Source organism: Colossoma macropomum, unplaced genomic scaffold (assembly GCF_904425465.1).
Source record: "Colossoma macropomum unplaced genomic scaffold, Colossoma_macropomum, whole genome shotgun sequence".
Taxonomy (NCBI): Eukaryota; Metazoa; Chordata; class Actinopteri; order Characiformes; family Serrasalmidae; genus Colossoma; species Colossoma macropomum.
This window is the reverse complement of record NW_023494787.1, coordinates 25,309,015-25,326,445: the sequence shown is the minus strand read 5'-3', so window position 1 is coordinate 25,326,445 and position 17,431 is coordinate 25,309,015. Positions and strand designations below refer to the sequence as shown.

The following is a 17,431-nucleotide window of genomic DNA, read 5'->3' as shown; positions in this document are numbered from 1 at the left end:
TGCTATCATCAAACCACAGAAAGCCACAGAAACGTTAGAGACCTTAACACCGCCCTCAGGTTCTTTGGCCCCTCAGCTCTGCGAATGAGAAAAGGCTTTGCAGCCGTTCAAGCTCCTCCAGCCAATGGCATGCGCTGAAGTAGACGAGCCGCTTCCAGCGGCCGCCCCTCGGCTCCATCAGCCCAGCTCGAGGAGGGGAGGAAGCTGGGATGTGGCGTTGCTGAAGTTCACGCCACGACCGAGAGCAACAGTCTGACTTCTGGGCAACTTTTGCCAGCGGCTATGGCGTCCGCACAGGGCTCCCGGACACTCAGCAAGGACGATGTGAACTATAAACTCCATTTTCGGATGATCAATGAGCAGCAGGTGGAGGATATCACCATAGACTTCTTCTACAAACCGCACACGATCACTTTACTCACCTTCACTGTGATCAGTATCATGTACTTCGCCTTCACCAGGTGGGCTGTTCTCCGCTGCTGTGTGTGGCTGTCAGTGTTTAGCAGGCCTTTAGGACTTTGTAGGCTTTAAGCTTCTGTGTTTGGATTGAATGGTACCTGCTGTTATTTCCACTGCAGGAGTGGATGTTGACTCGAAGGAGGGCGGTTTGAATAAGTGTGAATAGCTTCTCTAAGAGGAGTCTTGTGTTGTGTTGTGTCACTGAAAGTGCTGTTTCTGTCAGTAGTTCTCAGCAGTACTTTAACTTTGTTACATCTCCATGTACGTTGTTATTTGGGTACTGTGTGATGAGCTGGAACAGTTATCAGCATGTTGTCATATCCTGTATGTGTCATCAACATGGATACAGTAGAGGTGGGAAATATTGATAAAACAGAATATTCTGACATTTACTGAAGATAGTAGTGTTTCAGATGGTATTTAAAGACTAAATACTATAAAAATAATAGAAAATCAATTACTAAAAAATGTTAATTATTAATAATTAAATATTGGATAATTATACTATCAGACCATGTCATTTAGCATTAGTGAAGTTAATGAGCCCATGGTTCCAGAGTACTGGTGGTCTATGCTGAAACAATGTCTTAACAATCAGACCTGATTTGTTTTGATTGGACTGTCCTGTTACCATGAGGAAAATGTAAAAAATTGAATTAAAAAATGAAAACAAACTGCTTGGCAACAGTGACACCAGTGTTTGATGTGATAGTGTTTTATATTATAGAAATGTAATATTATATCATTGATATAATGATCATTATCTATGTGTACCTTTTATAAATATTGCTAAAACTGAAAAGCCAGACCATGATATAACCATATCCCGGTGTACTGATACAGGCAACGTATCGCCCAGGAATAGTGTCTATTAGGGGCTCATATCATGAAAAAGCATATTTTCCTCTCTCTTTCGCAAAGTATGTAAACATTGTTTCAAAGTGTACCACCTGCTACTAAATCCATATTTGGAACGTACATTACAGACCATTTTGAATTCATTGTTTTTGTGATCTTACAAAAACAAATACATTGATATATATGTATATATGTATGTGTATATATATATAAATATATATATATATATATATATATATATATATATATATATATATATACTTATTTAGCCTAGAAATAAAGTAAAGTACAGGAAAGGTATGTAGGATATGAGCCCTTTAATATAGGTGTATTTGGTGTCATAGTGATACATGTATCCGGTATACATGGTCATGATACATGATATGTATCAAAATGTTTATCAGAGTACTTTTTCTGAGGATGATGACGTTGGTCAGAATTCTTTACGTAATGATGATATCCATGATATGCTTAGAAAAGCAAAGTGTCTCATATTGTGATGGAATTAATCACAAGACAATAATAGATTGTTCTATTGCTCATCCCTACATATGTGGACTGTTGAACTTATATTTCTTTCTTCTTTTTCTTCTGACAGGAACGATTCCGATCCTGACAATAACCTGCGTGTAGGCCTTGCTCTGGTCATCTCCTTCTTCCTTGTTATCAGTGTTCTGGCTTTCCCTAATGGTACAGACTTTTGTTTGGGATCCTGAGTAGCTACATTTATATGTTTGTTTATTATATATTTTATGGAATGTTATGTGTAAATTGTAATTATATAAATCTGTTCGCTGTCATACACAATTGCTTAGTACTGTGGTTTAAAATAATGGGTCTATTATAATGTGTTTCAAGCTATTTGCACAGTGCTTTGGCTAATGAATAACTTGGTTATATGCCCTGTGCCTGTATGAAGGTCTTTGCACAATCTAAATGGCTGGAATCTTATTTCAGGTCCATTTACCAGGCCGCACCCAGCTATATGGCGCATGGTTTTTGGTGAGTAGACCTGCTCGAAATAGGTCTGTTTATCTTTCTTGACAGCAGCTTTGTTGACCGAGACCACTGAACTGTGAAATGTTGGTTCCATCTTTTGCAGGTCTTAGTGTCCTTTACTTCCTCTTTTTGGTGTTCCTCATTTTCCTGAACTGGGACCAGGTGAAGATCTTTATGTACTGGCTGGACCCTGATCTACGATATGCTACCCGTGACGCTGATGTTATGGTGAGTGAGTGGCCAGTACTGTCATGCTGTAATAGTTTTTAAACATGCCAGTATTAACACTAAGCAGTAAGAAGCCAGACAGCCAAAGCCAGAGAGGTGGAGGAGAATTCTTTTAGCTGGTCTGTCGCCACGTCTGCAGCTCTGGAATGCCAGGTGGTAGTATCTAAGATGTGATAATGTTACATGATGTTTAGCAGGTGATACCATGTTTTCTACAGATGTTCATTCTCTGCAAAATGTGCAACGTGCTGTCACACGAGTATAGTGTGCGTTATGAGGTCTGATCATTTAAAGTAGGGCTAATTAACTAAAACGTGCAAAGGTCCAGTTACATCAAATTTCTTGCTGACCTAGATCCGCAGAAACAAGCTAACATAAGTGAATGGCAACAACGGTTACCTTTAAATGCTTAATCATTAATGATTGGTCCAGGCAACTAATGAAATAAAATAATACATGTCAAATACATTTGGATAAACTGTTTTATTTTGAATGTACCTTTATAATCTAATGAGTTTTTTGAAATTGTATGGCCATGGCCTAAAAAATTCTTTTTGAAAAGAAAAAAAAAATCTTTAAACATTTTTCAAAGAAGTAAAACATGTCTTTTCATCAGGTAAAATAAATGAAAAATTAAGTTCACTTGAAATAAAAATGAATAAATGCTATTCTTAATGAGAATTCCACACTCTTGCACTGTCAGTGAATGGGTGAGCACTTAATTTGAAGTTATTATTTTGTATCGCAGCAGTGCTTAGGGTTTCCAGTACTGCTGACTCAGATGAAACGTCGGATTTGAACTTGAAACAGAGGGAAAAAAACATGCAGTTCACTGTTCATTCCTTTTAAAACACTTTTCTTTGTCTGATTTCCTTTTTCAAGTCATGTTGCCACTTTGTTACTCAACCAGAAATGGTAAATAAAATAGAATAAACTTCCAACTCCAGTCCTGGAGGGCCGGTGTTCAGCACAGTTTGGTGATCTTCCCGCTCAAACACACCTGATTTAGCTCACTTGTTAATTGCCAGTTTTAGTGGGTGTGAGTAAAGAAACTATTAAACTGGGTTCGACGTTGGCCCTCTAGGATTGGAGTTGTGCACCCCTGTACTATAGGCACTAGCTAAGCAGCTTGGACATGGTCTTAATCAGAGGTCGTCTGCTGGCAGACCACGGTCCGGATGCCTGTGCCTGACACCTCCAAGACCGGAGTGCCCCCCCCGGCTTAGTGTGTACATGAGTACTTAACTTAGGGGGGCGTTCAGACGACATCTTTTTCAAATTAAAGCTCACTGTGCTCATGCTTGAAGGGGAATTCCACCAATTTTTCAAAATTTCTCCCTAATTCAGCCATTGAGGTGTAAATGAAGTCATTCAGAGTATTTTGATGTGAAATGGTTAGAAAAACGTACTGGCCTAGATTTTTTTGAACAGTGGTGGTAAAAGGGACCAGGAGTTGTAATACCTTTAACACAAATATATCTGTTTTACTTACTATCCAAAAGCACCACTGAAGCTGCATGTCTTCTGAGTTTTTGTATGTAATGTTGCTAATGATAAAATAATGGTAAATATGAAAAAAAAAACTTTTCTCTGTGTACTATTTTGCCTTATGAATGTGTTTTAGGGCAAAACCTCCTAAAACTGTCTGAAAACAATGTCTTAGGAATTAAGTAACATATTTATAATCAATTCATGTAATAACTTTCTTTGATTGAGCTTTTAGAGGCATTAAAATGTTCAGACATCTGGTTCCTATCACCACCACTGTGAACATTTGAGTCAGTTTCTCTATAACACAGTGTTTCAAATCAAACCACTTTGAACTGTTTACATCCTAATGATTTAATTATGCCGACATTGCTGGAATTCCTCTTTAAAAAGAAGCAAGTGAAAGCATTTGATTGACAAGGAAGTAAACACGAGAAAGCGATTTGAGAGAGCACGAAAGATCGAGTTGAGTGATAAACATTTACCTAAACAACCTAACGTTCAGTTCATGTTAATCTTTGTGATCATTGTTGTACAACTCTGGGTGATCACAAACAACCAAAGCTAGCTTTCTTCTGTTTTTGACTAGAGAGAAGGCAGGGCCTTCTGGCCACCCCAGTGAAAAGTAAGACAGTCAACCATAATCACAAAAGAAAAAGATGCCCTCTGTAAATGATGTCGTTTACAGTGAAAATTTGCCATCAGTCATATGTCATTTCTATTATGCCATTCCTGAACATTAAGAATAATACAGTATTGCTAAACGAGATCATACTAATTACCTTTATGGGGGGAAAAGAAAATTTCTTGGCTCATCTTTCTGAACAACATATGTTAATGTACAGAAGTTTACAGATTTTTGCCTCTCGACTGAACTATATTGCAATTGTACATAGACGTTTATCCTTCTGTGATCTGGATAAACACAGGGATTCAGTAAAATGATTCAACTCAAACAGTACTTACACTGTGGCTTTAAGAGCAGTCTCAAAGTCAACTGATAACACAGAGACCGGTGCTGTAGTCTTTTTGCACAAACTTAGAGAGGTTTACGATTTAATTTGTGAGCAAGATCGACAGTTGAATGTCAAGCTGATCAGTTTTACACAGGTTTAATTCCAGGGCCAGACTATTAGTACAATACTGGGATTATGATGCGTGCAGTCAAGTCCACACTGTGCAGCACTAATCCAGTACAATGTGATTAAAGGGCGGGTGAGACAATAGCCAGCTGCTAAGGACAGTCAGGCCTGGATTACTGATATTTTGGCCTTTGGCCTCAGGCTTTAGCTCCTACCCTATATACAGTTGTTGTTACTGTGAGTGGTACTGTGGACAGTGTGGGTGCTCCCTCTCAAAACCTGACAAGCTATAGGTTCACTTCGGTATTTCAGTCTGTTATGAAGTGTGCTGGCAAAAAGTGGTTTTATTGAAAAACATCTAGTAGAGAGAACTACTTTTCTGAAACTGCTTATCACTGTTTGGAAATGTATACATTGCCTTGGCCTCCACCTCTTTAAGCTCATGTACTGTGTACAACATGGACTATGGCATTAATCTTTGTCCCTCTCTCTCTCACTGTGCAGGAATATGCAGTAAACTGTCATGTTATCACATGGGAGCGCATCCTCAGTCACTTTGACATCTTTGCTTTCGGGCACTTCTGGGGCTGGGCAATGAAGGCCCTTCTCATCCGCAGCTATGGACTCTGCTGGACCATCAGCATCACGTGGGAACTCACAGAGGTGTGACCAAAAGTGTTACAAGAATTTTCTATGCTCTGCATACACTGCAAGCTGAAGAAACTAATTTAGTAATGAAGTGCAGTGGCCCAAAAAGTATATGGACATTTGTGCCGTACTGCGAAATGTGTCATGGGCAGCATGGTGGCGCAGTGGGTAGCGCTGTCACCTCACAGCAAGAACGGCCTGGGTTTGATTCCCCAGCTGGGTGTTTCCTGCCTTCTGCCCAGTGACCGCTGGGATAGGCTCCAGCTCCCATCGTGACCCAGAAAGATGAGCGGCTTGGTCATCACCCTTAATTTTATTTAATTTCCAGTCAAAACAGCCATTAAGGACAATTTATCCATATTTCAGTAGATATTTCTGAGGAGATAATATGTAAGATAATACATTTGCATAAAGAATAGGAAAAACAAAGTCAAATAAGTGGAAAAACAGAAGGTTTTTAAAACTACAGTTAAAAAATTATTAAAAGATATAGAGAAAGTTGGGCTCCTGGTAGACCACCAAGACTGGCACTATCAGATAAACAGTACATAAAGCATCCATCTTTGAGAGAGAGGAGAAAATCAAGCTCCACTCTTGCTTCAGGTCTTAAAAAATCCTCATGTGCTTTTGGCCATCCTTCCAAAAAGTATCTAAAAGAATGTATAGGTATCAAGAAGCTGTTACTGAGACAATAAAATAGACAAAAAAGAAAGCAAATTGCAAATCAAACAAAGATGCTGCTAACTAACTTGTACTAATGGCTGTTCTGGCTAGACATTAATGAAAGTGCGGTCTCTGACTATTGCACAGTACTATATATCTTTTGTGTAGAGCACTAAAACAGGGTTGCTGACACACTTCATATTTCATGGTTTGAGTGTAAAATGAAGTTCTTACCTGCAGCAAATATGAAAGACATTCATAAACACAAAGGTTTTTGGTCCTCAGTGACACCACCTGATTTTACTAATGAGGTTTTCATTAGTTCAGGAGCACTTATTAGTGAACTCAGGTGGTGTTCTGCTGTATTACATTATCCCTAAACTGCATCCAAAAAGACAAGCTGTACTGTGCTGTAGACACTGTATGTGCTATGCTAATGAAAGTACCACTGATGGTAGTGCACAATTTTTACAAAGTATTTAGTATGTAAAAATGGTACACCATTATCAGTAGTCAGTGACACATGGTATAGTAGTATGCAGTTTTAGACGCAGCCCTTCCGCATTTTAGTGTTTTTCCTTTTCTAACACACTTGTTTTACCTCATCAGCTAATTAACAAGCCCCTCATGAGTTGAAGTACATGTGTTTGGCCAGGAGGAATGCTAAACTATGTAGGGCAGTTGTTCCCCAGGACCACAGTTTAAAAACCAAAAGCATTTTAGTTGTTGAAGCAATTTTTTTAAACTCTATTTCTCTTGTATTCTTCTGACATTGTCTTTCTCTCTCTCTCTCTTACTTTTTCTATTTTGTTCATCATTCTTATCTCTTTTTTTCTCTCCTCAGTTGTTCTTCATGCACCTGCTGCCTAACTTTGCCGAATGCTGGTGGGACCAGGTTATTCTTGACATCCTCCTGTGTAACGGAGGTGGCATCTGGCTTGGCATGACTGTGTGTCGTTTTCTGGAGATGCGCACCTACCACTGGGCCAGTATCAAGTAAGCCTTGCACACTGTAATGTTTTTTTTTTTCTACAGGTGCCTTATTTAAACCCATAACTGGGTAAAGCACAGCCCTGTGTCACACATGAATATTGTGTATATTGAAACAAACATAGGAAACTTTAAGCATCAGCAGCTGTAGGTACAACTGTGATGACTCAGTAAGCAACACCTCATTGGAATGGATTATGAGCCAGAGTTTGCAATGTCTTTGCTCACTTATTAACTACTAAATGCATATAAATAACAGAATAGTCAAGGGGATATCAAAAATCACTTACTACGATTGCTTTGCACTGTTGTCTCTGGCATTGATACTGGCAGATGACAAATCAGTAGGAAAATTTGCTCTGAACTAGGTAAAATTAACACACCTGAACCCCACTTTTTCACACGACATCAAACTGCTGTTTCTCCTGTAGTAGAACAACAGGCTATGATGGCTGTTGCTGCTGCTGTTGCTTAAAGTTTCTGTTGAGTGTTGTGTTGGTCCCTTAACTCATCACCATTCATTATCATTGTAAGACAGTATCCAGCTGGCTTTACAGATGTGCCACATTGCTCAGCACTTAAGCATTGCTACTGATAATTCTTTCTGTAATTGACTAGTCTATCAATTATTATTTAAATAGACTGATTTAACCATTGTACCTTCTTCCATTACTTCTCACTTTGCCATCTCGCAACACCGTTATCAAGTGAATTCGACAAGTGGACTTTTTTCTTTGTGCAATTAGAAGATAGTAGCTATATTTGCCCTCCCACTGCCTCCGGTAGTGTATAGCAGTCTGTTGGAATGAACGTGTTTATCATATGAACATTATAGAGCATTTTAATGTGCTTTTGCTTTTAAGTTAACAAGGCATTTGAATTTTTTCCCCATGAGCCTTGGCTTGGTTGACTAACCACAGCCCCTTTAAACTGTTTTTATATTCCAAATAGAATACAAAGAGACGATCGCAGATGTGCAGTAATGACCTTTGACACACAGAACACCCTGCAGTATCAAATGCCTGTCTGAATGTTTGAGCTCTGGCTTGGGAGATATGCCTAACAAAGCAAATGGAGAACACATCAGATTAGTCTTTTCATCCAGGGAGATAAGATATCTGTGGTGATGCAGTTGAAAACCTGTTTTGCTCGGCGAGCTAAGTCAGCCTCACTCTCGACTGCTGCGAGATTAGTGGAGTCTAGTCCTCATGGTCTAAAGGAAATCATACAAAGAGATTCTTTAAATGCACCACAATTGACAAGATTTAACAGAAAGATCTACCCTCCTGCAGAGTTTAAACAGCTGAGGGATGTTCAGAGCATATATGAAGGCTTGTGCTGCTCATTAGATTGTCTAATGTTGTTCATGACACGTGGTTCATTCATGTGGCATTACTGCTTTGGGTGTTTGCATGCGGGTTGTTTCAGGATGCAGGTGTGTTCACACCCACGACAGTTGGGGTCGCTTATACACACAAATGTGAACCATCAAGTCAGAAAGATCAGCTCTGACAAAAAAATCTGAATTTAACAATGAGGCTTGCAATGTAACTATATTAAAAGTGAAATTCAACATGACTAAGAGGTTGGGCAGTCGCTTAAGTTCATGGGATTGGATTTGTGATCTCAAAAAACAGTGAGATTACACTCATTCACTCAGAAATATTGCACAGCTGCTATTTTAACATTTCCTTTTAGAAAGTCTTTTCCTTAGCCAGGCAGAAAAGCTGTAAACACAATTTTCTATTTTATTATTTGCACAAGTAGGTACTGTAAAGAAAACAGAATACAAACAAAAAACAACAAAAAAGAGAGAACGTGCAGGGAGAGTTTAAAAAATGCCCAGAAAGTACTTTCTCAAAGAAAATTAATATTAAATTTAATTGAATAAAAAACAAACAGACAAAAATGGTCACAAAAACCACAAACATATAGTTAGGTGTTTTAAATTTAGGTTTGTTAGAGTGAGGGTAGATGAGTTTTAACCTGTTTATTGAAGCTGTTGAGACAAGTACTTAAATTTGGTTAATTTTATCCATGTTGGAGATGTATAAAATTAACCAAATTTGAAGTTTTTGAAAAAGTGGATGAGAGTTTACACAATAATTAGCTGAAGTGACCATTCTAACAAAGCGCTTCTGAAGAATACATAAACAACTGATGTCACTTTTGAAAGTACTGGCCCAAATAATATTACAGTAAGAGAGGTAAGGATAAATCGAAATTAAGGAAATATGTTCTTTTCAGCACAGTTTGTCATCAATGAGGATACAGAGAAATTTAGTACGGTGGACCTGAGCTAATATATGACTAGACGTACTGATGCCTTCTTTATTTTTTGGGCTGAAAAGCATGTATAAACTTTTTTGATGTTGAGGGATAATTTATTAGCTTTAAACCAGTGATTAATGTTTGATAATTCTATAATTATATATGAGATTAATTTATGACCATCTTTATTCTATAGAAAAATATTGGTGTCATCAGCAAACAAGAATATGTTCTTTGCTGCCTAGTAAAGATCATTAATATATTAAAAACAAAAGGGGTCCCAATATTGACCATTGAGGAATTCCACAATCTACAGAGCAAGAGCTCTTCCCTGAGACGCACTGTTTCCTGTGCTATAAATGGTTTTTGATTCATTCTGACTCCACATTTTAAATGCCTCAACATTGTAACTAATGTAGCAGGATGCTGTGATTGACTGACTGTTTTGAATGCGCTGGATAAGTCATTAAAGACTCCTATGGTTATTTCCTTGTCATTGAGTGCACTAGAAATTTTCCAATTAGCTGAACCAGGGCCATGGAGGTAGAATGTTTTCCCCAGAAACCATACTGATGATGATAGTGCGTATTTCTTAAAATGACAGATGAGTTGGTTATAGAGATTCATGGGAGAATATAATTAGAGAATACTGTTGGGTCATCTAATTTATATAATTAGATAACTTTTGCCCTTTTCAGTTCATCAGGAAATATGCCAGAGCTTAAGAATTGGTTGATAAAGTGAAGTAATGGTTTTGATAATGATGGTGATGGGAGAGATTTCTTTAATAACACTGGCAGGAAATCATCCCTACCAGCCCAAGTGTCTTGGGTTTGTTTATAACATTCAAATTCAACGAATAGCCAGACTGTGAATGTTAAACATCTATCCGTCTATAGGGCCTTGTGTTTTTTAAGATAATATTTTCTAGAGAAACTAGGAGAATTCAGTAGCTTTAGTATTACAAAGTACTTGAGTATTACAAATAATTTAAAAAATTTGTCATTCAGTACCGAAATTCACAACCTAATCATCAGTCTTATTTGCCTCTGTGAGCTAATGAGCATGCTTTTTCCAAAATCTAATGGTGATTGGCTGTCTAAATTACATTCCATGTGATTGTTATTAATGTCAGAGCCTCTTGATTAGTCTACAGTCTAAAAACACCCTAGTACCTCCCACTCATTTCTGGTTTAAGCCCCACCTGCTCTCAGTTTGGAATTTAGGTTGTTTGCTTAACACCAGAGTTTGGATTTTTGTGGCATGACATCATTTTCTTTTGGTTTGGTTGGTTCCACATCCAAAACCCTATCCCCCAAATATATTCTTGATTAAATATATAATCTTACTCATTAGGATGCATGTATGTTGCTGATGCCTGGCTCACGTTTTCAAAATGCGAGCTGCAGTCAAAGGGAAAATATCTAATGCTTTGCTATTTTTTATTGCTCATCTGCAGTTATTAGCAATGAGCTGTGCTTCAAGAATGTTGTGACCATCTGTAAAAAGTCAAATGTTAAAACAGGCAGATTGTGCAGACAGTTGTACAGAGCTGATGTGCTGATAGAAGAAAAAAGACATGCCTTGATGTTGAAGTAAAAAGAAGTAAACACAACCTCTGCAGCAAACTATAAAAAATAACTTTTTTCTATGAATGTTAATTCAATTGTTGCTTTATATTGGAGTAACTTTAAAAAAATAAAAAAAACATTTAGGAATCTGTATTGAGGTATTTGTTTTAATATCAATATTGTTTTTTATTTAAATGATACCCAGCTCTAATGGGAGTGTGTCCATCCATGTGTTTAGGGATATCCACAGCACCACAGGGAAGCTAAAGCGTGCTGTCCTACAGTTCACCCCTGCCAGCTGGACCTACGTACGTTGGTTTGACCCCAAGTCCTCCTTCCAGAGAGTGGCGGGCATATACCTCTTCATGATCGTCTGGCAGGTGTGTGGCACCTTGGTTTCAAGGTTAAAGTCTGATTTAATTTTTTATGATTTGCTCATCATTATTTTGTTGAAGTTAACTGGGTGTTGGTGTTATTTGTATGTATGTTAGCGGCCTTCAGAGATTAATATTGTACAGTTTATTCTCATATAGGTATTTTAGGCTGCATGTCTCATCAGAGTCCATTTTGTTTGAATTTTTTTGTGTCCTTTTCTCTGTCACCAGCTTACAGAACTGAACACATTCTTCCTCAAGCACATTTTCGTATTCCAGGCCTCTCACCCCCTCAGCTGGTGCCGAATTCTCTTCATCGGGATCATCACTGCCCCCACTGTGCGGTACTGTCCCACTGTTACTTCATACAGCTAAGAAGAACCCTTACTGCACTCCTGTGCAGCTTTCCTTAAAACAATGGATTCAGTGTTTATGCAGATCTACAGGAAACTGAACAAGTCCTCATTCCAAGAATGTTGGAAAAAGTGGTTACATACTACAAAAAAAAAAAGCTGTTCATGCCGAGGGATATATTGCAGTGTTGTGTGTCATGCCTTAGAAATTAGTGTTATATTTCCAGAGCTCATTATACCAAAATCTTTCCTTGGAAGGAGATTATTCCATTGTGTGCGAAAAGAAAACTGGAATTGAAAACTTGCTGAAACCTGGTGCTAAGACTTCACTATTTACTTGACATTTTTCAGTGAATGAGAACAAGCGTGCATCAAGAATCCATGATGTTTTTGTGTATTTTGTGAACTTTACTGAAAAGAAACAAAGTTGGAATTTAGCCAATTTACTGAAGATTTTAGAGGAATGTCAGGTTTTCTAGACCTGTTTTCTTGGTTTCCATGTTTGCATCATTGACACTTGGAAGTCTTCCATGACTGTATATTTTGAAAGCAGTGTTCACACACTTTCTTTTGTACAGGAAATTATTATTTTGACCAAACAATGCCTTTTTTGGTGTGTTTGGAAACCAAACATATTGATTGTTGCTGTAATTCTGTTTTGGCTAATGGTGAAGTTCATGGCCCTTGCTGGACTGAGAGTAGAAAAGCATAGCAAATGAGTATGTGCTCTGGTAAATGTGACTGTTTTAGCTTCATTTTGGTCACTACTGTAATTATAATGTGTTATATGATGTGTTTTGTTATCTAATACATGAATATCTGTGTTGGTTTAGGCAATATTATGCATACCTCACAGACACTCAATGCAAAAGAGTGGGGACCCAGTGTTGGGTGTTTGGGTGAGTATAACCCTAATCTATTGCACTATTATTATAATATTAATAATAATTAGAATAATCATATATAACAGGTCTGCTAATGTATATACAGTAAATGTAGATATAGACATACAGGACTGTGCAGAAGTCTTTTTTCTATTTTTTGCCAGTGAAAACACCATATAACATTATAATCAATACAGTAAAACATAACTAGAATTTCATGTTTTCGAAGAAGTAATTGATTTCTGTTAATTAGAAGAACACGGGTTTGATTTAACTTATTGAAGTATTGATTAGCCAAATTAGCTTTTGGATGATAACTCCAGATAATACTGGGTTGTCTTGAGGAGATGGTTGGAAGTGGTTAAACGAACACATTTAAATCCATAAAATCGGTACTTATCATAAGTAAATACAAGTATTTGTATTTATTCTAATGTTAGTATGTTGTTCTGTACACTACGGTATATTGTTGCGAACCTCAAACAAACAAGTGTCTTAGTGCTGTTACGCTGCTAAAACTCCACACAGAGATTTGTCTATAGATATCATGCTGTATATGTTAAAAATACTATTCACATGAGCCTTTGGATTATTTCAGGATTATTTTGTGCACCTCAGTTCCTCACAGCAACATTCTTACTTGATTGAGTTTTTATTCCATTATTTACAAGCAAAGATAGGTTGATCAAAGCTATTCAAACATGTTTTTCTTCATTTTACCAACTGTTAGTTGATAATTTATGTAGAAAAAAAAAATATCAACAATAATAAAGTGGGTTGTCATTTTGAAATGCGTGCACCTCAGGTTTATTAAGCTAAAGAATTTATACCTCCTCATTTTGCCACAACTAAGTGTGCAGCTGATTGTATTTTGCATTACAAATCAAACAATGGAGGCTTTTCACTTCTGGCCTTAGCAACTGTGCTGAAAACTGCAGGACTTCTGTTTAGTCTGGTGACTAGAATTAACATGCTTAATAGTTGTGTGTGTGTGTCTGTGTGTGTCTGTGTGTGTCTGTGTGTGTGTGTGTGTGTGTGTGTGTGTGTATCTGTGTGTATCTGTGTGTGTCTGTGTGTGTCTGTGTGTGTCTGTGTGAGAAAGAGAACGCATCTGTGAACATGTATATCTGTCTGTAATTTACTGCATCTGGCTTGAGCAAAATATTGTGCAATTCTAAAAAAAGGTTTTTTGATTTTTTTTTAATTGATCAAATACCGGTAAAGTCTTGTAAAGCCTTTGGACGGCTTATCTGACCCAATTTTCTTTTTCTTCTAAACAGGGCCATTGCTTTCCTGGAAGCCCTTGCATGTGTTAAGTTTGGACAGGATCTGTTCTCCAAAACACAGGTTGTGTATGTGGTCCTGTGGCTCTTGTGTGTGGTAAGTACTGTAGGGATAAGTGTTTATGCTCTGCCTGTGTTGTTTTGAAAACTATGATGAATATCTTACAGGCCCGCATTTCCACATCCAATCAGTAAGATATTATTTATAGTTCTCAAAGCATTAAGAACACATTTAAGGGTTTAGTTCGTTATTATATATGTGGATTATTGCTGTTGTGGCATTATACTATGAGGGTGGAAATTAAATTGAACGAATGGAAGTGGTATGTGAATGGCATGTGAATTAAATACAGAGCTGATAAAAATGCATCTGACATCTATCTAACAATATATATAAACCTTTTTTAAATAAGACAAACAACAAAAAAAAAACATTTAATGATAAATGAGACAAGAGTGGCTTGAGTAAAATGATCCAGCAAAAAAGTACTCAAAGGATAGATGACTTATCAAATAATTTGATGTCACTTTAGTTCAGTTGCATGCACTCATCACAATTACTTTCCCTTTATTTTATAAGGTATATGGGTTTGTAGCACCACTCTTGCAACCCCCTGTGACCCCCAGGTTAACAACCCCTGCTTTATTTGTATCCATTTTTCTTTTTATTAAAGAATATATTGTCGCTGTCACACTATTTCTCCATCAGGCCTTTATTACCTCTCTCTGCCTCTATGGGATGGTGTGGTATGAGCAGAACTGCAGTGTGAGGCTCAAGGTGAGCATTTGCATGTTCTTAGCTGTCATTATGACTTTAAACGTTTAGCATTTCTTAATAAGTAGCTCAGTTCATGCAGTTCTGACGCTGACCAGGAACATCAGCACTGATTGCTTGGTGTATATTCTATATATAGTCTTTACTAGCCTTGCTGATAGTCTTAATGATGTATGGCAAAGAATTTTGATTTACTCATATTAGCTAAATTTGCCCCGGTTCAGTATAACTGTCTATGTGGTAGTGCTACTGTACATTTCATGCATAATCAGCTGTTTGAATCCTTTTCTTTTAGAGCACCTCTGATTGTGACGATGGCAGCTTCATTGATTCGTGTGGTTATATTCCTGAAACTATTAAAGGTATGATGTAGCAATATATACTAGGAGGGTCTGAGATAAGAGATGAACAGAATGAAGAAGTGACTCAGCAGCCTGTTTCTTCTTTTTTTTTATTTTTCTCCGCAAAGCTGAAAGACACTCCAGCAACCATTCCCAGTCATCCCGCAGGAGAAGAGGAGGCTCGGGGAAGAACAAAGCTAACGGAACAAGCAACAAGAAGTAGCTCCAGTTGGACGCAGAGTGTTCTCTCAATGCACCCACACACAAGAGGGTGATAAAACATTAGAAAGAGGTAAAGAGTTTACAAGGACTATAATAATAGGGAGAGAGGAGCGAGAGCAGTTTTGTGAACAGCCACCACTGCTTGCACACTGTGCTCCTCAGCACTAGGTTCTATGACCAAAGCACTAGTAAAGAAACAAATGGAAGATTGTTAGATGATCTTTAGGGTTGGTGGTGCATAAGATGTATTCCAAATGGCGCCCACTGTGGAAAGTATTGGTACTGCTTATTATGCCAGTGTCTATTATTCCATTTTGGGTAACTGAAACAGTTTTAAGGAACACTACATGTCCAAACGTTTGTAGACACCTGCTCATGTGTCTTCTGTAATCAGGGTTTTACACTAGATGTTGGAACATTGCTGTGAGGATTTGATTGCATTCCACTACAAGAGCATTGGTGAGGTCAGATAATGATGTTGGATAATTAGTTCTGGATCAGAAATGCCACTCCAGTTCATCCCAAAGGTACAGGATGGAGCCCCACCACTCCAAAAAAAAAACACTGTTCTACAGCCCAATGCTGGGGGGGGGTATGATACCCTGTAGCTGACACTTGGCATTGGTCATGGTGACCTTACGCTCATGTGTGGCTGCGTCCTATTTTATTGGCAATGCTTTCCTATGGAGATTATACAAGCTGTGTGAGCACAATTGAACGCCTGGGTGCACCTTAAAGTAGCTGAATTGAAACAAATTAAGCTAATAATAGCTAATTACGGGGTGTTTGAACACTTTTGGACATTAGTGTAGGTTCTGCATTGGGGTGTATGTGTGTGACTGACACTTTTTCCTGCTGCTTTGTTATGGCACTAATCCACTTTTGCTTTAGTTCTTTTCTTTCTTATTTCTTGCACTGTTAATAATAGGACAGTCCTGTAGTTAAGGATGTAAGTTTACAAACAGGTACATTTCAAGCTACACAACTATATCTAAATCTACATACTAATCTCCCATATATATTTACACCTGTCTGTGGAGTCATCACTGGGACATGTGTTAAAACTTTTGGGCATCTTTAAATATACGTGAATGTTACATCCGTAATGATGGACATGTCCAACAACATTCCTATAAAGCACTCCTACTTTGTTACATATCTTAACAGTTATATGTCATTTTTTTGCATGTACACTGCCCTGGAAGATTCTTTTAATCTGCATACACCTGGAAGTGGAATGAAAAAAGTACGGATGCACTGATCTTGAATTTTGATGGCCGATTGCGATCTCTTTACAGCTAAATAGACTGGCTTTTTTTCACCTTTTTTTTGACCCACAGCAAATGAACACAAAACACACTAGCACATTTCCAGTAAAGAGGCAGCTGATTATTTCGCACAATCATCATGCATAATTATAATTATGCTACAAAATTTTATAGATGTAGCAACAGCATTCAAATACAGTGTGACTGCATTTACCTGGCTCATGTCATAGATTTGCAACGTAGAGCGGCCAAAATCAGAATAATAAAGTCTCTGAATGATGATTCTAATCTTGGATGATTCTGTGCATCCCTGGAAAAAAAGTTTCATAGGTGTCAAGCAGTGATGCACTAAAGGTTTTATGACCAAACACGATCTTCAGTTTCTTTCTTCAGTAAGCACTTACAGTTGTATGTGAAAGTTTGAACACCCCCTCTCAATTTACTTGTTTTGTTGAAGTGAAAAAAAGGTAACAGATCCTCTACAAACTTAAATATCACATTTTTTCTGCAAATTGTATTCTATTTATTTGCTGAGTTTCATATATTGGAAAAAATAAAATAAAACTTTTGCGCAGGCCACATTTTATGTTTTATTTTTTCCTTGAAAATTGAAAAAACATGGGATTTGACCAGGAACGCCCAAACTTTTGCATACGACTATACAGAGCTATGGC

At 37.6% G+C, this 17,431-nt stretch overlaps 1 protein-coding gene across 1 annotated transcript; it reads left to right on the top strand.

Annotated features, from left to right (window-relative positions):
• Positions 1-191: 191 nt before the first annotated feature.
• ptdss1b (phosphatidylserine synthase 1b) lies at positions 192-15,552 on the top strand. Its single transcript, XM_036566627.1, has 13 exons — positions 192-461; positions 1,916-2,007; positions 2,275-2,319; positions 2,420-2,544; positions 5,619-5,777; positions 7,270-7,421; positions 11,496-11,637; positions 11,863-11,975; positions 12,818-12,883; positions 14,149-14,248; positions 14,861-14,929; positions 15,222-15,288; positions 15,396-15,552. Exons 1-13 carry the CDS (start codon positions 283-285, stop codon positions 15,488-15,490), a joined length of 1,404 nt encoding a protein of 467 aa, XP_036422520.1. The 5' UTR covers positions 192-282; the 3' UTR covers positions 15,491-15,552.
• The last annotated feature ends 1,879 nt before the right edge of the window (positions 15,553-17,431 follow it).

Excerpts from the sequence above, each read along its gene's own strand:
- ptdss1b (XM_036566627.1), top strand. The coding sequence starts at position 283 with ATGGCGTCCGCACAGGGCTCCCGGACACTCAGCAAGGACGATGTGAAC. Across the intron at positions 12,884-14,148 it reads ACCCAGTGTTGGGTGTTTGG|GGCCATTGCTTTCCTGGAAG; the intron begins GTGAGTATAACC and ends TCTTCTAAACAG. Across the intron at positions 15,289-15,395 it reads TATTCCTGAAACTATTAAAG|CTGAAAGACACTCCAGCAAC; the intron begins GTATGATGTAGC and ends TTCTCCGCAAAG.